At 44.2% G+C, this 23,300-nt stretch overlaps 1 protein-coding gene across 1 annotated transcript in view; it reads right to left on the bottom strand.

The window, feature by feature from the left end:
* CCBE1 (collagen and calcium binding EGF domains 1) overlaps window positions 1-15,937 on the bottom strand; it is a 511,157-nt gene extending 495,220 nt beyond the window's left edge. Inside the window, exons 1-2 of the mRNA XM_075343280.1 lie at window positions 14,678-15,937; window positions 905-985 (exon numbers count right to left, since the gene is read on the bottom strand). Of these exons, the coding sequence (XP_075199395.1) occupies window positions 905-985; window positions 14,678-14,784 (188 nt within the window). The 5' untranslated portion in view covers window positions 14,785-15,937. The remainder of the gene's footprint in view (window positions 1-904; window positions 986-14,677) is intronic.
* Window positions 15,938-23,300: the final 7,363 nt, after the last annotated feature.

The following is a 23,300-nucleotide window of genomic DNA, read 5'->3' as shown; positions in this document are numbered from 1 at the left end:
ATCTATCTATCCCTCTATCTATCTATCTATCTATCTATCTATCCCTCTATCCCTCTATCTATCTATCCATCTATTGACCCTGATTTGTCAACTTGTGGTTGCGCAAAAAAAGTGACTTTTAGCATTTTCACTCCAGAATCTCCCAACTACACAGAAATGTCCGGAGCTGGGGGGTGACCGGGGCGCGGCAGGGGTGCATCACCATGGCTCGTCTAACTCATAACAAGCTGTGGTGTTTTTTATTGCAGTCGTGCTCCACTCGCTCCTCTCCATGAATCAGGATCGTCTGACTCCACCACACCAGACAGTCCTGTAGTGATAATCTGCTGCTGATAAAACACTGATTTTATTGAAACAACAGAACACAGCCTAAAAAGTGACAGTGGAATCAGGGTCTCTGCCCCTTACATCATTCTGCTCTCAGATTACATAGCAAAAACCTGCAGACAGATTCCCTTTAATGTACCAGTATGGCGAATCATCACTACAGTCTTAATAAAGACCGGCGGAGGATGTGCACTGGATTGGCCGGAGACTAACAGACACTGTAGCTAAAAAAAAGTTGCATTTTCCCGATATTCGTGCATCCACAAATTAAGCAACTTCATCTACGAACAACAGTCTGACTCCTTGTTTCTATAAAAGCAAAATTCACATCAAATCTCCAGACGCCGAGTGACCGTGATTCTGACTTTACATAAAACACATGTGCGGAGAATTCTGTCTGCACGGTAAGAAGATCACAATCCGTGTAATCACCGCACAAAATCCGCAGCTACACAGGGGTTAATCACCCAGATGGAAAGCAGCGAGCACATCTGGTGCCCGGACACGCTGCGTATCGCCCACATCGCCCACATCGCAGCATGATCAACAATCATTGCCAATGAAGCGCAGATCGTACCTGAAGCAGGTGGTCAGCTCTCCCGTAGATTTCAGGCACGGGTACTTGGTGGTGGTGACTTTGTTCTCTGAGCAGACTTCCCTGCGGATCATAAGGAACAACCAAGATTCAACATAAGGATAACAGGGGAACGTCAAAGTCAAGAACGGTGTTTGGAGCAAATTATTTTTTGTAATAGGGAATTGCACTGTAAGCGATTGCCTAATATAAGATTATATCGGGATATACAGTGAGTCTGGTAGCCAAGGGGTAACCCTAACAAATACATCTGGATAGCACATGGATAGCATGAGCTGGTATACTTACCAGTTCTTGGTGCTGCTGTTACTTCCGGGTCTGTGGTCAGTGCAGTGAATATTCATAAGGCATAATGATCGGGCCCGGAAGCAGCAGCAGAAACACAGCACCAGAGACAGGTAAGTATAAAATTCTTTATCTTTATGAGACCTGTGTTCTTCAGTACATGTGAAAATGGATGTCACACAAACCGGAGATACGGATGTGTGAAGGAAGCCCCACCCATTTTGGTCACATGGGTCCTAGTAAATCAGCAATCCCAAATTGTTAGTGTGCAAAATAAGCATTAAAATATACTCCTTTATTAATAGACCTAAAAAGAGCAACGTTATTACTCTAATACATTCAAGTCAAATTCAAAAAGCCATCACTATCTAAGGTGAACACACCATGGCCACTTAGGTTAGCCAAATAAGGACATACCCGAGGGGGGTCCTGTCTAGTGATGGCCACAAGAAAAAACAAACACAAGAAAAAAACCAAACAAACAAAACCAAAAAGTGATGTTGCTGTAAGCAAAGGACAATGGTCCAATTGACAAAAGACACAACAAAAGAAATAATACCTAAAAAATCAATATGCGCTCATCTCACTGACAATGGTCAGTCATACATGTACGTAAATATGCAATACATCTTTAGGTATTAAAAAAGGAATGGTCTCACCCAGTCCCTTTTCATGGGAGGTCATGCAGTCTCTTGATCCTGAGCAGTAGAGTCGTCCGCCATATACTGGCCCTACCACTCCTTGGATGCAAAAAAAATATAATAACTGCTGCCCCAAACTTCCGTCATCACAAGGACGGACCACAACTAGATCTCAAGCTGGACCCCTATGCTGACCCTGATGACATCCCGACGCGTTTCGTCACTCAGACTCCTCAGGGGACATAATAATTGTCAGTCAGGTCCTTGCTGCCAGCCCTCACCAAACCATAGTGTCAGAGATTCTGGCGTGGCCAAAACTAGGGTAATTTAAACATATGAGTCGTATCATTACTCCAATCAGGAGGTACAGCTCACCTGATGTTTATTTAGTGAAGATAATGTGGATCCTGCCATGTGGGTTTCGATTCAACATGTGTGGTTATGCCTCCTAGATGATGTCACAAGCGTTCCACCAAGGTAACGCCCATGACATCCGGGAGTCCTAGAAGTAAAAAGTTACATCAATGGGGGGAGGGGATAACTATGAATACCCCCCAGATATTATCTGATCCTCAGCTGCTCAAGAAGCTGCAGATTTTATAAACTTTACTTTCTTGGGTTTCAAAACCTAAACATCCGAGCTGACCACTACAGGTATGTATAGAATCAGCCTGATAGTACCAGTACAGCACTGTATGTATAGAATCAGCCTGATAGTGCCAGTATAGCACTGTATTCATAGAATCAGCCAGGTAGCGACAGTATAGCACTGTATGTATAGAATCAGCCTGATAGTGCCAGTATAGCACTGTATGTATAGAATCAGCCTGATAGTGCCAGTATAGCACTGTATGTATAGAATCAGCCTGATAGTGCCAGTATAGCACTGTATGTATAGAATCAGCCTGATAGTGCCAGTATAGCACTGTATGTATAGAATCAGCCTGATAGTGCCAGTATAGCACTGTATTCATAGAATCAGCCAGATAGCGTCAGTATAGCACTGTATGTATAGAATCAGCCTGATAGTGCCAGTATAGCACTGTATGTATAGAATCAGCCTGATAGTGCCAGTATAGCACTGTATGTATAGAATCAGCCTGATAGTGCCAGTATAGCACTGTATGCATAGAATCAGCCAGATAGCGCCAGTATAGCACTGTATGTATAGAATCAGCCTGATAGTGCCAGTATAGCACTGTATGTATAGAATCAGCCTGATAGTGCCAGTATAGCACTGTATGTATAGAATCAGCCTGATAGTGCCAGTATAGCACTGTATGTATAGAATCAGCCTGATAGTGCCAGTATAGCACTGTATGTATAGAATCAGCCTGATAGTGCCAGTATAGCACTGTATGCATAGAATCAGCCAGATAGCGCCAGTATAGCACTGTATGTATAGAATCAGCCTGATAGTGCCAGTATAGCACTGTATGTATAGAATCAGCCTGATAGTGCCAGTATAGCACTGTATGTATAGAATCAGCCTGATAGTGCCAGTATAGCACTGTATTCATAGAATCAGCCAGATAGCGTCAGTATAGCACTGTATGCATAGAATCAGCCAGATAGCGCCAGTATAGCACTGTATGTATAGAATCAGCCTGATAGCGCCAGTATAGCACTGTATGTATAGAATCAGCCTGATAGTGCCAGTATAGCACTGTATGTATAGAATCAGCCTGATAGTGCCAGTATAGCACTGTATGTATAGAATCAGCCTGATAGTGCCAGTATAGCACTGTATGCATAGAATCAGCCTGATAGTGCCAGTATAGCACTGTATGTATAGAATCAGCCTGATAGTGCCAGTATAGCACTGTATGTATAGAATCAGCCTGATAGTGCCAGTATAGCACTGTATGTATAGAATCAGCCTGATAGTGCCAGTATAGCACTGTATGTATAGAATCAGCCTGATAGTGCCAGTATAGCACTGTATGTATAGACTCAGCCTCATAGTGCCAGTATAGCACTGTATGTATAGAATCAGCCTGATAGTGCCAGTATAGCACTGTATGTATAGAATCAGCCTGATAGTGCCAGTATAGCACTGTATGTATAGAATCAGCCTGATAGCGCTAGTATAGCACTGTATGCATAGAATCAGCCAGATAGCGCCAGTATAGCACTGTATGCATAGAATCAGCCAGATAGCGCCAGTATAGCACTGTATGTATAGAATCAGCCTGATAGCGCCAGTATAGCACTGTATGTATAGAATCAGCCTGATAGTGCCAGTATAGCACTGTATGTATAGAATCAGCCTGATAGTGCCAGTATAGCACTGTATGTATAGAATCAGCCTGATAGTGCCAGTATAGCACTGTATGCATAGAATCAGCCTGATAGTACCAGTACAGCACTGTATGTATAGAATCAGCCTGATGGTGCCAGTATAGCACTGTATGTATAGAATCAGCCTGATAGTGCCAGTATAGCACTGTATGTATAGAATCAGCCTGATAGCGCCAGTATAGCACTGTATGTATAGAATCAGCCTGATAGTGCCAGTATAGCACTGTATGTATAGAATCAGCCTGATAGTGCCAGTATAGCACTGTATGTATAGAATCAGCCTGATAGTGCCAGTATAGCACTGTATGTATAGACTCAGCCTGATAGTGCCAGTATAGCATTGTATGTATAGAATCAGCCTGATAGTGCCAGAATAGCACTGTATGTATAGAATCAGCCTGATAGCGCCAGTATAGCACTGTATGTATAGAATCAGCCTGATAGTGCCAGTATAGCACTGTATGTATAGAATCAGCCTGATAGTGCCAGTATAGCACTGTATGTATAGAATCAGCCTGATAGTGCCAGTATAGCACTGTATGTATAGACTCAGCCTGATAGTGCCAGTATAGCATTGTATGTATAGAATCAGCCTGATAGTGCCAGTATAGCACTATATGTATAGAATCAGCCTGATAGTGCCAGTATAGCACTGTATGTATAGAATCAGCCTGATAGCGCCAGTATAGCACTATATGTATAGAATCAGCCTGATAGTGCCAGTATAGCACTGTATGTATAGACTCAGCCTGATAGTGCCAGTATAGCACTGTATGTATAGACTCAGCCTGATAGTGCCAGTATAGCACTGTATGTATAGAATCAGCCTGATAGTGCCAGTATAGCACTGTATGTATAGAATCAGCCTGATAGTGCCAGTATAGCACTGTATGTATAGACTCAGCCTGATAGTGCCAGTATAGCACTGTATGTATAGACTCAGCCTGATAGTGCCAGTATAGCACTGTATGTATAGACTCAGCCTGATAGTGCCAGTATGGCATTGTATGTATAGAATCAGCCTGATAGTGCCAGTATAGCACTGTATGTATAGACTCAGCCTGATAGTGCCAGTATAGCACTGTATGTATAGACTCAGCCTGATAGTGCCAGTATAGCACTGTATGTATAGAATCAGTCTGATAGTGCCAGTATAGCACTGTATGTATAGAATCAGCCTGATAGTGCCAGTATAGCACTGTATGTATAGAATCAGCCTGATAGTGCCAGTATAGCACTGTATGTATAGACTCAGCCTGATAGTGCCAGTATAGCACTGTATGTATAGAATCAGCCTGATAGCGCCAGTATAGCACTGTATGTATAGACTCAGCCTGATAGTGCCAGTATAGCACTGTATGTATAGAATCAGCCTGATAGCGCCAGTATAGCACTATATGTATAGAATCAGCCTGATAGTGCCAGTATAGCACTGTATGTATAGACTCAGCCTGATAGTGCCAGTATAGCACTGTATGTATAGACTCAGCCTGATAGTGCCAGTATAGCACTGTATGTATAGAATCAGCCTGATAGTGCCAGTATAGCACTGTATGTATAGAATCAGCCTGATAGTGCCAGTATAGCACTGTATGTATAGACTCAGCCTGATAGTGCCAGTATAGCACTGTATGTATAGACTCAGCCTGATAGTGCCAGTATAGCACTGTATGTATAGACTCAGCCTGATAGTGCCAGTATGGCATTGTATGTATAGAATCAGCCTGATAGTGCCAGTATAGCACTGTATGTATAGACTCAGCCTGATAGTGCCAGTATAGCACTGTATGTATAGACTCAGCCTGATAGTGCCAGTATAGCACTGTATGTATAGAATCAGTCTGATAGTGCCAGTATAGCACTGTATGTATAGAATCAGCCTGATAGTGCCAGTATAGCACTGTATGTATAGAATCAGCCTGATAGTGCCAGTATAGCACTGTATGTATAGACTCAGCCTGATAGTGCCAGTATAGCACTGTATGTATAGAATCAGCCTGATAGCGCCAGTATAGCACTGTATGTATAGACTCAGCCTGATAGTGCCAGTATAGCACTGTATGTATAGAATCAGCCTGATAGCGCCAGTATAGCACTGTATGTATAGAATCAGCCTGATAGTGCCAGTATAGCACTGTATGTATAGACTCAGCCTGATAGTGCCAGTATAGCACTGTATGTATAGACTCAGCCTGATAGTGCCAGTATAGCACTGTATGTATAGACTCAGCCTGATAGTGCCAGTATAGCATTGTATGTATAGAATCAGCCTGATAGTGCCAGTATAGCACTATATGTATGGAGTCAGCCTGATAGTGCCAGTATAGCACTGTATGTATAGACTCAGCCTGATAGTGCCAGTATAGCACTGTATGTATAGACTCAGCCTGATAGTGCCAGTATAGCATTGTATGTATAGAATCAGCCTGATAGTGCCAGTATAGCACTATATGTATGGAGTCAGCCTGATAGTGCCAGTATAGCACTGTATGTATAGACTCAGCCTGATAGTGCCAGTATGGCATTGTATGTATAGAATCAGCCTGATAGTGCCAGTATAGCACTGTATGTATAGACTCAGCCTGATAGTGCCAGTATAGCACTGTATGTATAGACTCAGCCTGATAGTGCCAGTATAGCACTGTATGTATAGAATCAGTCTGATAGTGCCAGTATAGCACTGTATGTATAGAATCAGCCTGATAGTGCCAGTATAGCACTGTATGTATAGAATCAGCCTGATAGTGCCAGTATAGCACTGTATGTATAGACTCAGCCTGATAGTGCCAGTATAGCACTGTATGTATAGAATCAGCCTGATAGCGCCAGTATAGCACTGTATGTATAGACTCAGCCTGATAGTGCCAGTATAGCACTGTATGTATAGAATCAGCCTGATAGCGCCAGTATAGCACTGTATGTATAGAATCAGCCTGATAGTGCCAGTATAGCACTGTATGTATAGACTCAGCCTGATAGTGCCAGTATAGCACTGTATGTATAGACTCAGCCTGATAGTGCCAGTATAGCACTGTATGTATAGACTCAGCCTGATAGTGCCAGTATAGCATTGTATGTATAGAATCAGCCTGATAGTGCCAGTATAGCACTATATGTATGGAGTCAGCCTGATAGTGCCAGTATAGCACTGTATGTATAGAATTAGCCTGATAGCGCCAGTATAGCACTATATGTATAGAATCAGCCTGATAGTGCCAGTATAGCACTGTATGTATAGACTCAGCCTGATAGTGCCAGTATAGCACTGTATGTATAGACTCAGCCTGATAGTGCCAGTATAGCACTGTGTGTATAGAATCAGCCTGATAGTGCCAGTATAGCACTGTATGTATAGACTCAGCCTGATAGTGCCAGTATAGCACTGTATGTATAGACTCAGCCTGATAGTGCCAGTATAGCACTGTATGTATAGAATCAGCCTGATAGTACCAGTACAGCACTGTATGTATAGAATCAGCCTGATAGTGCCAGTATAGCACTGTATGTATAGAATCAGCCTGATAGTGCCAGTATAGCACTGTATGTATAGAATCAGCCTGATAGCGCCAGTATAGCACTGTATGTATAGAATCAGCCTGATAGTGCCAGTATAGCACTGTATGTATAGAATCAGCCTGATAGTGCCAGTATAGCACTGTATGTATAGAATCAGCCTGATAGTGCCAGTATAGCACTGTATGTATAGACTCAGCCTGATAGTGCCAGTATAGCATTGTATGTATAGAATCAGCCTGACAGTGCCAGTATAGCACTGTATGTATAGAATCAGCCTGATAGTGCCAGTTTAGCACTGTATGTATAGAATCAGCCTGATAGTGCCAGTATAGCACTGTATGTATAAACTCAGCCTGATAGTGCCAGTATAGCACTGTATGTATAGAATCAGCCTGATAGTGCCAGTATAGCACTGTATGTATAGACTCAGCCTGATAGTGCCAGTATAGCACTGTATGTATAGAATCAGCCTGATAGTGCCAGTATAGCACTGTATGTATAGAATCAGCCTGATAGTGCCAGTATAGCACTGTATGTATAGACTCAGCCTGATAGTGCCAGTATAGCATTGTATGTATAGAATCAGCCTGATAGTGCCAGAATAGCACTGTATGTATAGAATCAGCCTGATAGCGCCAGTATAGCACTGTATGTATAGAATCAGCCTGATAGTGCCAGTATAGCACTGTATGTATAGAATCAGCCTGATAGTGCCAGTATAGCACTGTATGTATAGAATCAGCCTGATAGTGCCAGTATAGCACTGTATGTATAGACTCAGCCTGATAGTGCCAGTATAGCATTGTATGTATAGAATCAGCCTGATAGTGCCAGTATAGCACTATATGTATAGAATCAGCCTGATAGTGCCAGTATAGCACTGTATGTATAGAATCAGCCTGATAGCGCCAGTATAGCACTATATGTATAGAATCAGCCTGATAGTGCCAGTATAGCACTGTATGTATAGACTCAGCCTGATAGTGCCAGTATAGCACTGTATGTATAGACTCAGCCTGATAGTGCCGGTATAGCACTGTATGTATAGAATCAGCCTGATAGCGCCAGTATAGCACTGTATGTATAGAATCAACCTGATAGTGCCAGTATAGCACTGTATGTATAGAATCAGCCTGATAGCGCCAGTATAGCACTGTATGTATAGACTGAGCCTGATAGCGCCAGTATAGCACCGTATGTATAGAATCAGCCTGATAGTGCCAGTATAGCACTGTATGTATAGAATCAGCCTGATAGTGCCAGTATAGCACTGTATGTATAGAATCAGCCTGATAGTGCCAGTATAGCACTGTATGTATAGAATCAGCCTGATAGTGCCAGTATAGCACTGTATGTATAGAATCAGCCTTATAGTGCCAGTATAGCACTGTATGTATAGAATCAGCCTGATAGTGCCAGTATAGCACTGTATGTATAGAATCAGCCTGATAGTGCCAGTATAGCACTGTATGTATAGAATCAGCCTGATAGTGCCAGTATAGCACTGTATGTATAGAATCAGCCTGATAGTGCCAGTATAGCACTGGCTTTAGGTTATATACAAAAATCCTGGTGATTGTTGCACTTTAAGTGCACCTGCCGCCCACTGGGGAAATGCATAAAAAACACGTATAAAAACATAAGTAACAATGTTACACAATAGATGCATCAAATACTCATCATGATCACACAACCTAAAAATAATGAACCTATGACTGCAAGACAACTTTTTGGATTTTAGTGTAAAAAAATTGGAAACTTTTCAACATTTTGTCGCAACTCAAGGTTGCAGAGAAATGTTGCAAATTTTGGCAGTCTCACACCATTGTCGCCCAGCGCTGACAAAGTGGCCGGAGATTGGGCATGACGTGACGAGGAAACAGCTGATCATCTAGTTCATGAACGCTCGCTCCGCCACGTATCTCGCTTTGGCAGGGAGCGCCGCGCACTGGATTTTTAGAGACCTGAAGCGGTTTGAAGATGTTCAGAAGCCTGAATAAGTGCACAGCAAGTTGTTTCTACACAGAATTGCTTCTGTTCATGCTTTTGAGCGTTTTCTGATAGGTTTGTCAGGTCTCTGAAGTAGAATTTGCATGAAAAAGACGCAGTGTGCACATATGTCGCGGGGATATGGGGTACTCGGTTCCGGGCGGTATATGTCTTGGGAATGTCACGGTGGTGGCCATTACCCGGTTCCGTGCTCTGGGCCCTTTTTGTAATGGGGATATTTACAGGGGATTGTTCAATAAAGTTATTCATGACGCCACTTGCGGTGTTGCGGCTAAGTGTAGGGAGCCGCCGCTGCAGAATGTCTCTACTGGGGCTGATGGTATTTCAGCTAGTATGGCAGACCCTCCACAAGTAGGGCATTGCCCCAGCGGGTGTATGGTGCGGTGGGCGTCAGAAGAAGGAGTCCAGACAGGTAGTCAGTGCAACTGGTTTTTTACTCACTGCTGAAGATGTTAACTGGTTGCCCGAGGCCGACTGGTTTCGCCTCCAGGTCCCCTTCGTCCCAGTGCCAGTTTGGTTCTCTGGTACCTTCTTCCCCTGCATCTGTCTCTGGTAAGTGGCTCCCCGTGGTATGGAACACTGGGGGTCCCCGTTCTGTGGTTTGTCCACCTCTGTCCACATGACAGTAGTGTGATCCCTGTGGGGTTGAAGTCTCTGGTCCTGTCCCCGGTTCTCCCTTTGCTACTGAGTCTTCAGATTCTTTAGGGTCAGCAAGGTCCTTTATGGTCCCCTTTGCTGTGCAGATGTTAACAGGTCGGCTTGAAGCTCTTTCCTGTCCTAGGGTCCTGTACCCCGTCGGTGCGTAGTTCCAGGAGTACTCCACCGTACTCCACCGGCAACTACCTCTCCTGGGTACCAGGTCACCGTCAACCCGAGTCAGGACGTCACTTTGCTTCCACCTTCACACACCACACTCTACTCCTTACTGACTACTACTGTCCACAGTCTGCCCCTCTCACCTGGTCAACTAGTGGACTGGATTGGCTCCACCTCTAGGCGGCCATCCATGGTCCCACCCTAACTAGGTACCATTGTATGGGGGATTGTTCGGGAAAACTGGGATTACCTGGGTTTTTATTGTTTCCGGCACTGGGGTTCTGGGTCCCTAATGGGGTAGGCCCCGCATCCTGGTGGGGATGCAAAACCTTGTACCACCCTGATGGTCTCAGGGGCGCTACACATACACTTAAAGACTTTTGGATGAATGTTTTCCTGAACCTCTTTTTATTTTTAGCCTTTTCATAAGACCGTTGTTTGGTGCAAACACCCCCAGGATCCGCCTCCATGAATTGACAGGCACTTTCTTTTGACCCCAATAGGCGCTAATAAAACCTGAATTGGAAAAAAGCTAAAAGAAAAACAAAAATCCTGAACAAATGATCAGGAAAGAGGATAAACAGTGCAGTGACCAGTGTTTTTTTCACACACTTTTCATAGTGTTTTTGATGTGATTAAAAAAAAAATACAAACTACTCAAAAATCATTGCCTAAGGGAGTATGGACTGCAAGTAACTGTGCGTGTGTATTCTGCACGGAGGCAGTGTGGCTGGAGTCTCTAACCTGCGGCTGCTGCAGGACTACAACTCCCAGCATAATCTGATATTCAGTGCCTGTCAAATGCTGACACTTGTAGTTTTGCTATAGCTGGGGGAAGCCACAAGGCTGGAGACAACTGTGATTACCTCTAGTGATGAGTGGGCACTACCATGCGCGGGTGCTCAGTACTGGTAACTAGTGATGAGTGAGCACTACCATGCTCGAGCGCTCGGTACTCATAACTAGTGATGAGTGGGCACTACTATGCTCGGGTGCTCGGTACTCATAACTAGTGATGAGTGGGCACTACCATGCTCGGGTGCTCAGTACTAGTAACTAGTGAAGAGCGGGCACTACCATGCTCGGTTGCTCGGTACTCGTAACTAGTGATGAGCGAGCACTACCATGCTCGGGTGCTCAGTACTGGTAACTAGTGATGAGTGGGCACTACCATGCTCGGGTGCTCAGTACTCGTAACTAGTGATGAGCGGGCACTACCATGCTCGGGTGCTCGGTACTCGTAACTACTGATGAGCAGGCACTACCATGCTCGGGGTGCTCGGTACTCGTAACTAGTGATGAGTGGGTACTACCATGCTCGGGTGCTCTGTACTCGTAACTAGTGATGAGTGAGCACTACCATGCTCGGGTTCTCGGTACTCGTAACTAATGATGAGCAGGCACTACCATGCTCGGGTGCTCGGTACTCGTAACTAGTGATGAGCGGGCACTACCATGCTCGGGTGCTCTGTACTCGTAACTACTGATGAGCGGGCACTACCATGCTCGGGGTGCTCTGTACTAGTAACTAGTGATGAGCGGGCACTACAATGCTCGGGTGCTCTGTACTCGTAACTACTGATGAGCGGGCACTACCATGCTCAGGTGCTCAGTACTCTTAACTAGTGATGAGTGAGCACTACTATGTTCGGGTGCTCGGTATTGGTAACGAGCATTTAGATACTCAGATGGACTCGACTCCAGTAACGAGCATAATGTAAGTCGAGAAAAATGGTTGAATTTCCCACTGACTTCCATTATACTCATCACTAGTTACGAGTACAGAGCACCCGAGCATGGTAGTGCCCGCTCATCACTAGTTACCAGTACTGAGCACCCGAGCATAGTAGTGCCCGCTCATCACTAGTTACGAGTACTGAGCACCCGAGCATGGTAGTGCCCGCTCATCACTAGTTACGAGTACTGAGCTCCTGAGCATGGTAGTGCCCGCTCATCACTAGTTACGAGTACTGAGCACCCGAGCATAGTAGTGCCCGCTCATCACTAGTTACGAGTACTAAGCACCCGAGCATGGCAGTGCTCGCTCATCACTAGTTACAAGTACTGAGCACCCGAGCATGGTAGTGCTCACTCATCACTAGTTACTAGTACTGAGCACCCGAGCATGGTAGTGCCTGCTCATCACTAGTTACGAGTACAGAGCACCCGAGCATGACAGTGCCCGCTCATCACTAGTTACGAGTACAGAGCACCCGAGCATGGTAGTGCCTGCTCATCACTAGTTACGAGTACTGAGCACCCGAGCAGGTAGTGCTCGCTCATCACTAGTTACGAGTACTGAGCACCCGAGCATGGTAGTGCCTGCTCATCACTAGTTACGAGTACTGAGCACCCGAGCAGGTAGTGCTCGCTCATCACTAGTTACGAGTACTGAGCACCCGAGCATGGTAGTGCCTGCTCATCACTAGTTACGAGTACTGAGCACCCGAGCATGGTAGTGCTCGCTCATCACTACCTCCATTATCAAATTTAAAAGGATCTTCCAACAATAAGAAAGCTCCTTTAAAGTACTATAGTAAACTTTTACTACGTTTACCTTGTAAAATGTTGCTCAGGTCGCTTCTGCACCTGCTTGTTTGCTCACATTCCAAAATATCTTTATGTCGTTTTCCTATATTTTATCATGTGGCAGTGGCATAAATTGTGGGACCAGAGCAGAATTTAAATTTCCGAACATCTTATATCATCAGAAAGGGCAGAAAAGGGGTGTAAAAGATTACAAAATCACAACTGCTAAAATTTCTGAAAAAGCGCCACATCTGCCCATAGGCAGTGTCTGGTATTGCAGGTTATGTACAGTAATTGATCGCATCTGTAAAGCGCTGGGGAATTAAGTGAGTAAAATAAATAAGTAATTGGTTGTAATACCAGAAACAATCCATGGAAGAAGAAGAAAGAATCTTGAGTTCCTAATCTCGGACAGGTGTCTCCAACCAGAGAATTTAAGAATATGGTTCTCAAGTGCATACATTATATATATATATATATATATATATATATATAAATATATATATATATATATATATATATATATATATATATAGATATATATAAATAAATGAACATATATAAATATATTTCATTGTACCTGTAATAATAAAAAGTATAAAGACAATGGTCGGCTTATTACTGGTTTTCTATGGCACAGAATAGGATTGTAAACAGGGATGATGGGAGCGATTACAAAGTGTGTACAGGGCTGTGAAATTGTAATTACCGAGCTAAAACGAACAGGTCAAAGGAGATTACAGCTCAGGACTATGGCGGAAAAATTTCAGGTCACCGTCACGTGAGCTGTATAATGCGCAGGTGACTTGTAACGACCGTGACGAAATTTGGAGCCGAGTACAAAAGATGGGAAAAGAATTTAATTTGCTCTATACACAAAAAGATTTTTTTCTAACATATTTTCTGTACTCGTCTGAAAAAATAAAAAATTGACCACTTTGCAATATTTTTTAATTTATGAATTGGATTTTTTCTTAATATTTAGTAGGAAAAAATAATTAATATTAAAGTGATATTCATTTTTAGTTGCCTCCATGAACTCTTGTAAACCAACAAAATATATATATATATATATATATATATATATATATATATATAAAATTAGTATTATAATACTAGCACTAATTAGTATTATAATACTATAATATACAATATATGATATATAATACTAATTATACATTATTAATATAATAATAATTATAATAATAGTTATCCAAATATCTATCTATATCCTTCTTTCTCTCTATATATATCTATATATCTATCGATATATATATATATATATATATACATATTACATACATATATATTTATTATTATTATTATTATTATTATTAATAATAATAATAATAATAATAATAATAATAATAATTTCCAAAATGTAAAGGCACAACAGGAAAGGGAAGTGGGAATATATATGGGAATGAGGGGGAAATAGGAAGATAAGGGGGGAAAAGGGATTGTAAATTTTTAAGCATCTGAGCTCATTGCAAGCATACAGATGCAATAACCTGAGATGCCCTGTGCAGGACCCAAGAGCTTTTTTTATTAGCAGGGAAGGTCATGACAGGCGACCCCTCACCTGGAGGTGACAATCCATCAAAGTTCCACTGGATACAAATTAGAAGTATAATATAAGTAACTTGAAGGCACCCACCTGTCTGTTTCCACCTCCTCCCTGTATGTCCAAGCCAGTCCTAGGGACACAAGCAGCAGGAGGCAGCCCAGGCACAGGCAGATCCTCTGGGCACCCCTCTCACACATTGCCCCCTCCTTGCCCAGCTGTGTGAAGTCTTCTGCTCGCACCCCCCAACGACTTCAGCTGATCTTCAGCCTCTCGTGTCTTCCAGCATGCGCTGGACACCACCAGGGATGAGCTACAGGGGGCGCTCGGGAGACTGTAAGAGTGCAAACTGTAGAAGAACTGGTGAGGTTCAGAGAGAAGCAAGCACAAGTCAGGCTATAGCTGCTCTGCCTGGTGTATAATATTGGAGGTGGAGCTCTACATGCAGATCCCAGACCTCTGGAAGACAAGTGAAGGACACTGGAAGTCTCACACACGGTCCCAGAGCTGCTCCTGGCTGCGCCTCCGGGAGCGCGGTTCCCTTTCAGGTCCGCTCTCTACTTGCGGCAGATCTTCTTTGGAGCGCGATCTCCTGTTTTTTTGTTGTTGTTGCAGTTGTGAATTTGTCGATCTCTCTTTGGAGCTTGGTTGGAGGTGTTTTCAGAATTTCTGCTATTTGCAGTTTCTGAACCTCTTCTAGTTGCAGAGCCAACTTTGGGAAGTGATCTTTTGGTCTTCTTGACCTCTACTAGTTACAGAGCCCACTTGGAAAGTGATCTTTTGGGCTTTTTGACCTGTACTAGCTACAGAGCCCACTTGGATAGTTATATTTTGGTCTTCTTGACCTCTACTAGCTACAGAGCCCACTTGGAAAGTGATCTTTTGATCTTCTTGACTTCTACCAGTTACGGGGTCCACTTGGAAAATGATCTTTTGGTCTCCTTGACCTCTTCTAGTTACAGAGCCCACTTGGAAAGTGATTTTTTTCTTGCAGATGTTATCTTGGGAGCTTGATCCCTTCTTGTAGTGAATCTCCTTGGGGTCTTCTTGATTCTACTGGATTCATCTCTGGACTTTCTAGTGTGAGTTGTGAGGCTCTTCTCTGTTATCTCTGTTCAGTCTGATCTCCCAGATTGTATGGATCCTCTGTAGACCCTTCTCCCCCATAAGGCACAGATGTCTGATCATGTATGTTGCAGTGACACCTTTTAGCAGTGTCAGTGTGCAGTTGTATGCGCTCTCCCTGTCATCCTGGCCCCTGCTTCTCCTTGCCTCTGTGTTGCTCCTCAAGGTGGGATTGATTTCATGCTTTCATGTGACAGGTTTGGATTGTAAACCTTGTGGGATGTTTTCCTTTCTCCCCCCTTTTTTTTGTGCACAGAGGTTGAGTGATCAGAGAGGGAGGGGGCTGAGCTTGGTATGTCATCTACTAACCTCCTCACAGGGGGTGCAGGACTCCTGCATCTGGATGGTAACATACTAATCAGTATCTGTCTCTTCCCAGTATTCCACAAAGTATCTGAAAATGTCGCACATTGCAACAAATCTTCCACAGGAACAGATAGTCCTAGACGAATAGCACTGCCTATGGTTACACTGTTGCCAGTGTACAAGAACACAATGTATCTGTTTATTTATTTATTTATCTTTTTTGTTTATTGTTTTTATATATTTAACAACTTCAAAACTTATTTTAGCTTTTTAATTTTTTTAAACTGTCATCATAATTTTCCTTTCTTTTTTTATTATTCAGTATTCCAAGAACACAACGTATCTGTTTAGTTATCTCTTTTGTTTATTATTTTATATATTTATTTAACAACTTCAAGACCTGACTATTTTTTCTTTATATATATACATATATATATTTATTTAACGACTTCAAAACCTGTCTTTTTTTGTAGCAATATGTTTCCTTTCCTTTTCTATTATTCTATTATTTAGTATTCCAAGAACACAATGTATTATCTTTTTTATTATTATTATAAATAACAATATAATAATTTTATATATTTATATATATATATATATATATATATATATATATATATATATATATATATATATATATATATATAAATATTTTAATATTATTATATTATATTACATAATGATATATAATATATAATACTAATTATATATTATTATTATTAATATAATAATTATAATAATGATGATAATAATAATTATAAACATAATAATAAAAATAGTTTATATATGTATTACCATATTTATTATATTTGTATTACTATTATTATTGTTGTTGTTATTATTATTATAATATCAAAATACTAATTATATATATATATATATATATATATATATATATATATATAAAAACAGTATATATATATATATAATTAGTATGATAATACTATAATATATATAATATATGATATATAATACTAATTATATATTATTATTAATATAATAATAATGATCATAATGATAATAATAATAATAATAATAATAATAATAACAATCATTATAAAAATAAAAATAAACATTATTTATATATTTATCACTTTATTTTATTTATTAATTTATTATAATTATTTTATATATAAATATATATATATATATATTATATATATATATATATGTAGTATTATGATAGTAGCAATAATTATTATAATAATAATAATAATAATAATAATAATAATAATACAAACTACTTTTTTTTTATTATTTATTATTATTATTTATTATTGTAGCGCCATTTATTCCATGGCGCTTTACAAGTGAAAGAGGGTATACGTACAACAATCATTAACAGTACAAAACAGACTGGTATAGGAGGAGAGAGGACCCTGCCCGCGAGGGCTCACAGTCTACAGGAGGAGAGAGGACCCTGCCCGCGAGGGCTCACAGTCTACAGGGAATGGGTGATGGTACAATAGGTGAGGACAGAGCTGGTTGCGCAGTGGTCTACTGCAGAGGTCCCCAACTCCAGTCCTCAAGGCCCACCAACAGTGCAGGTTTTTGGGATTTCCTTAGTATTGCACAGGTGTTAATGTAATTACCTGCCCAGGTGCTGGTTCCAACAGCAGTGCAATGCTAAGGAAATCCTGAAAACATGCACTGTTGGTGGGCCTTGAGGACTGGAGTTGGGGAACCCTGGTCTACTGGACTGAGGGTTATTGTAGGTTGTAGGCTTGGTGGAAGAGGTGGGTCTTGCGGTTCCTCTTGAAGCTTTCCACGGTAGGTGAGAGTCTGATGTGATATATTTATTTAACGACTTTAAGACCTGTCTATTTCTTTTTTTTTTTAATCATAATTTTTTTTTTCTTTATTATTTTCGGTAGGCAGAGCTGTATTAGTTTTTTTTTATCACGAGCTGTACTGTTGAATTACACCATAAATTTTACAATATAATATACTAAAAAATATTAAATGGTTAAAAAGAAAAACTGCAATTCTGACATTTTGTTTGTCTTGGTTTTTTATTTTTGTTTGTTTTTAAAGAAAAAAAAATGTACCCGCCAACTTGATTTTTTAGGTCAGTAATGAGGATAGAGATATCAAGCTTATAGCGATTTTTTGTTATCATTTTTATTATTATTTTGGAGATATTAAAAAAAAAAATATGATGGTTATTAAAAGAATATTTTGTTTGTGTGGCCATTTTCTGAGTATTTTTATTTTTCCAATCATAGAAGCTTTCAAGGCACCGAAACGCCTCTATTTAGGCAAAAACGTTATTGATCCCAGATAAGGGCAACGTTTCGGTGAATTCAGGGCCTTTCCCAAGCCATAGAAGCTTGAGAAAGCCCCTGCGTTGGCCGAAACGTTGCTCTTTTATATTTTTCCTCGATGTTTGCTAGGACCAATAAAGTTTGACTAAATAGAGGTGTTTCGGTGTCTTGGAAGCTTCTATGATTGTTACAAGATTACGGCTTATGGACGGCTGTACCAAGTAGCACGAACGGTGGAGTGGTGCATGGAAGAATACAAGATTTTTAGGTCATTTTTATTTTTCCCTCGGTGGAGCCGTGTGAAGGCCCTTTTGCAGTATGTGGTACAAATCATGGTCTTCTATAAGGAATTACCCACTCCAAACTATATTATTATGGCTCCATTTATTCCATGGTCCTTTACATGTGAAAAAGGGGCATATATGGTAAAAACAAGTTCAATAATCATGAACAATACAAGGCACAGACTAGTACATGTACATAGTACTAATACACAGTCTACATTTATATGCGCATGTAGCTCTTTCAAAGACAAGTCTAGCAATACCTTTACATGGCCAGTCCATTACTGAGAAATCAGTGTTTGAATTACCATATGTCACAAACCACCGGGGGGGTCACTCAGAAATCCCCCGCGCTGGCTACCAGTACGTCACAATCGGGGGGTAACAAGTGGGGGTCACCCCTCCTTTATACCTCCCGACCGACAGACAGAGCACGTGATGCGCTCTCTAGCGCCCCTCTTATAGTCAGGCCAATTATGGAATTGCCCGACGATAAGCAAGGAGGCCGCTATACTACTTATGCCGATTATTGAAGGGTCCCCGGTGAGAGTAGGGTATATATTCCCCCGACCTCCGCGGGCGGAATATATAAAATCTCCCCGAATCTCACTGGCCTCCCCACAATAATCCTTGGCACAAACTCGCTGCCACCAACCGCTTCACGGTAACTATTAGCCGAACACACAGACGTGGGATTCAAGATCGAGATAACAGAACAGCCCAAGATTAATTATATAATTTAATCAGCCTAAAGCACACTAGAAACTACAATATATACAATAGGGAATCTACAGAATATACATATGTCAGAGTACAGTTACAGATAAAGCATGGTTTACAGACAGGTATGCAATTCAATCAGTTACCTTGTGCGTCTGGCCACAGGGGGGCGCTGTAGACCAGGTTTCCAGGAACTCCCACAGATGTTTCCTACACGTGCCCCCAGCGAAAGAACACTGGAAAATGGCCGAAGTAGGGTTATCAACCTGGACAAATCCAGGTCCCCTCCTACCTTCGTGACCTCAGAGGGAGCACTGCTCCACCCCTGGCTGGAGTTATGGACAAAATCCACAACATGGAATATGGCCATAACTTGGCCTGGGAGCGTCGTAGGCGGACGCCAATGCTCTCATTGTGACAGTTATGAATTTAGCTACAGAACGAGGGGACTCATGACCTGTCTGCCAGTTCCCCATTGGCTGATATCACGCCTGGGGCATTTCCCAATGTCCTGCTCCCATAAAAAGGGTGTGCCGGCATCGTCCGCATGCGGAGACACCATTTTTATGGTTGCCATATTTATCGGAAATATGGCTTGCGAGATATGAACCATTTTTTACTGGAGTCGTTCTGTCTGCTAGTTCCATAGCCTTGCTAATGAGATACAACTCTTGTTACAGGGTGACGGCAGGGAGTCATCCTGTGTCCATTGTTCCCACACCACCTCATTTCCATATCACAGGACATGGCCATGGAGGTGTAAGTGGAACACTGAGAACAAGAAGGGAGGGGGCACTGCCAGGGAGTGATGAGGGATTATTATGACTGGAGTCATAATTCATCTTCATATCCCGGGATTTGCCTCACACCTCCCCCCTTTTGAGGGCGCTAGGGGGCAGCACACTCCGGTGTTCCCCCGTGCGCCCGTCCGCGACCTCTCCTTGTCGGGACAGCCCGTCTGCGTTACCGTGGTCACGGCCCCTTTTGTGGCGAATGGTGAAGTTGTATTGCTGGAGCGCAAGGCTCCATCGCAACAATCGCCCATTCGTCCCAGAGACGGTGTGCAACCAGCTGAGGGGATTGTGGTCCGTCTCCACGATGAAGTGGCGCCCGTATAGATAGGGATGCAGACGCTGCAGGGCCCACACTATGGCCAGGCACTCCTTCTCCATCGTGGAATAGGCAACTTCCCTTGGTAACAGCTTCCTGCTCAGGTACAAGACTGGGTGCTCTTGGCTCGCAGAGTCCACCTGGCTGAGCACCGCACCGAGGCCGAAGTCACTGGCGTCGGTCTGTACTACAAACGGCCGCGTGAAGTCGGCTGCCTGTAGCACGGGCGGGCTGGACAGGGCGTCCTTTAGGGCCCGGAAGGCTGTCTCGCAGTCCATTGTCCAATCGACTGCAGAGGGCAGCTTCTTCTTGGTGAGGTCCGTCAAGGGCTTTGCCAGGCTACTATAGCATGGAACAAACCTCCTATAGTACCCAGCGGTCCCCAAGAAGGACATCACCTGCTTCTTGGTCCTGGGGGTGGGCCAGGATGCGATGGCTTCCACTTTCTCAGGCTCGGGCTTCAGTGTTCTCCCACCTACCCGGTGACCGAGGTACTGGACCTCGCTCATGGCCAGCTGACACTTTCCCGGCTTGATGGTCAAACCTGCCCGGTGGACCCGCCTGAGCACCTGTGCTAGATGCTCTAGGTGATCTTCCCAGGTGGGACTGAAGACGGCAATGTCATCCAGGTACGCGGCCGCGTACCCTTCAAGTCCCTTGAGCAGGGTGTTGACCATCCGCTGGAAAGTGGCAGGGGCATTCCTCATCCCGAATGGCATCACCGTGGACTCGTACAGTCCAAATGGGGTAATAAAGGCAGAGCGTTCCCTGGCCTTGCGAGTCAGGGGGATCTGCCAATATCCCCGGCTCAGGTCCATGATGGTCAGGTACTGAGCCCCGGCCAACTGATCGAGCAGGTCATCGATGCGTGGCATTGGGTACGCATCGGCGACCGTGACAGCATTGAGCCCCCTGTAGTCCACGCAGAACCGAGTGGTTCGGTCCTTCTTAGGGACGAGGACTACAGGCGAGGCCCAAGCGCTGTTGGATGCCTGGATCACCCCCAGCTTCAGCATCTCGTCAATCTCCTGGCGCATGTGTTGCTGCACCTCCAGGGAGACCCGATATGCTGAACGCCGGATCGGGGGATGATCCCCAGTGTCCACGTGATGGACAGCCAAGTCAGTCCTTCCGGGCTGGTTGGTAAACAACCCCCGGAAGGGGTGTAGGGTGGCCCACAGCTGGGACCGTTGGTCCTCCAAGAGCTGGTGGCCAACCTCCACATCCTCAATGGATCCGCCTGCCCTAACCTGGGCTAGCATATCCAAGAGGGTTTCCGCTTCTCCCTCCTCGGGCAGGTTGCACACGGGGAGCGCACATGCCTCCCGCTCATGATGTGCCTTCATCATGTTCACATGGAAGGGCTTCCGCCTTCCACGGGCAGGGTCCAGGGTGACCAGGTACGTCACAGGGTTGAGCTGCTGGTACACGAGGTATGGGCCTTCCCAGGCTGCCTGAAGCTTGTCCTGTGGTACGGGGACCAGTACCCACACCTTTTGACCCACTTGGTAGGTCCTCTCACAAGCGTTCTGGTCGTACCAACGCTTCTGATCGGCCTGGGCTTGAGCCATATTGTCGTGTACCAGTTGCGTCAAGGCCTGCATTTTGTCCCGGAAGCGCATGACATACTCGATAACCGACACTCCAGGGGTGGCCAAATCCCCTTCCCAAGCCTCTTTCACCAGAGCCAGGGGGCCCCGCACACGTCGCCCGTACAGGAGCTCAAACGGTGAGAATCCTGTTGAGGCCTGTGGAACCTCCCGGTAAGCAAATAACAGGTGTGGGAGATACCGCTCCCAGTCACGCCCATGGGAGTCGACCAACATCTTAAGCATCTGCTTTAAGGTGCCATTGAACCGCTCGCACAGGCCATTAGTCTGTGGATGGTACGGGCTGGCCACCAGATGTCGCACCTGGACTTGCTTACAGAGGGCCTCCATCAGCTGGGACATGAATTGGGTCCCCCGGTCAGTGAGCATTTCCTGGGGAAAACCCACTCGGGAGAAAATCTCCAGCAATGCGGTGGCCACCTTGTCAGCCCGAATGGACGACAAGGCCACTGCTTCTGGGTACCGGGTGGCATAGTCCACTACCGTCAGTATGAAGCGTTTCCCGGAGCTGCTGGGGATGGCCAGCGGGCCGACCAGATCCACAGCCACCCTCCTGAAAGGCTCATCGATGATGGGCAGAGATACCAGTGGGGCTTTGGGGCGTGGCCCCGCCTTCCCCACTCTCTGACAGGTTTCACACGAACGGCAGTAGGCAGCCACATCGGCCCCCATTTTTGGCCAGTAGAAATGCTGGTTTAACCTGGCCTTGGTCTTAGCGATCCCTAGGTGTCCGGCCATCGGAATCTCATGTGCGATCCGCAACAACTCCGTCCGGAACGGATAGGGTACCACCAACTGTCGGTCCCTGGGCCACGCCTCCGGTGAACCCTGCTGGACCGTGGCCCGGTACAGCCGTCCTTGGTCCCAGACCACTCGCTCCGGGTCCGAGTCCGAGGGAGGCTGTGCCGCCTGCTCCTTAAGAGCTTTCAGGCTGTCGTCAGCTTCTAACGCTGCCTGAAACCCCTGACTAGATGTGGCCAGAATCGACGAGACTGTCACATCTTCAGTCAGTACCCCGGGACCTGTGTCCTGGCCTCCACCTGACTCGGCTGCCACTTGGTCAGAAGGGGAAGAGCTATCGGACCTCCGGGAGGCCCCTTGGCTTCCAGCACTCCCACTGCGGGTGACAGCGGCCACAGCCGCTGCGACCGTGGGTCGTGCCTGCTCCTCCTCCGTTCCTGACCAAGTCGCCGGTTCAGGCAGACCTACCTGGCTTCCTGACACCCCGGTTGTGGGGGAACCATGCACCGAGATCTTACCTGGGAGCACTTCCGCTCCTGGACCGGCCCCCAATCTC

Source organism: Anomaloglossus baeobatrachus, chromosome 1 (assembly GCF_048569485.1).
Source record: "Anomaloglossus baeobatrachus isolate aAnoBae1 chromosome 1, aAnoBae1.hap1, whole genome shotgun sequence".
Classification (NCBI taxonomy): domain Eukaryota; kingdom Metazoa; phylum Chordata; class Amphibia; order Anura; family Aromobatidae; genus Anomaloglossus; species Anomaloglossus baeobatrachus.
The sequence above is the reverse complement of the archived record's forward strand: the minus strand, read 5'-3'. Positions and strand labels throughout refer to the sequence as shown.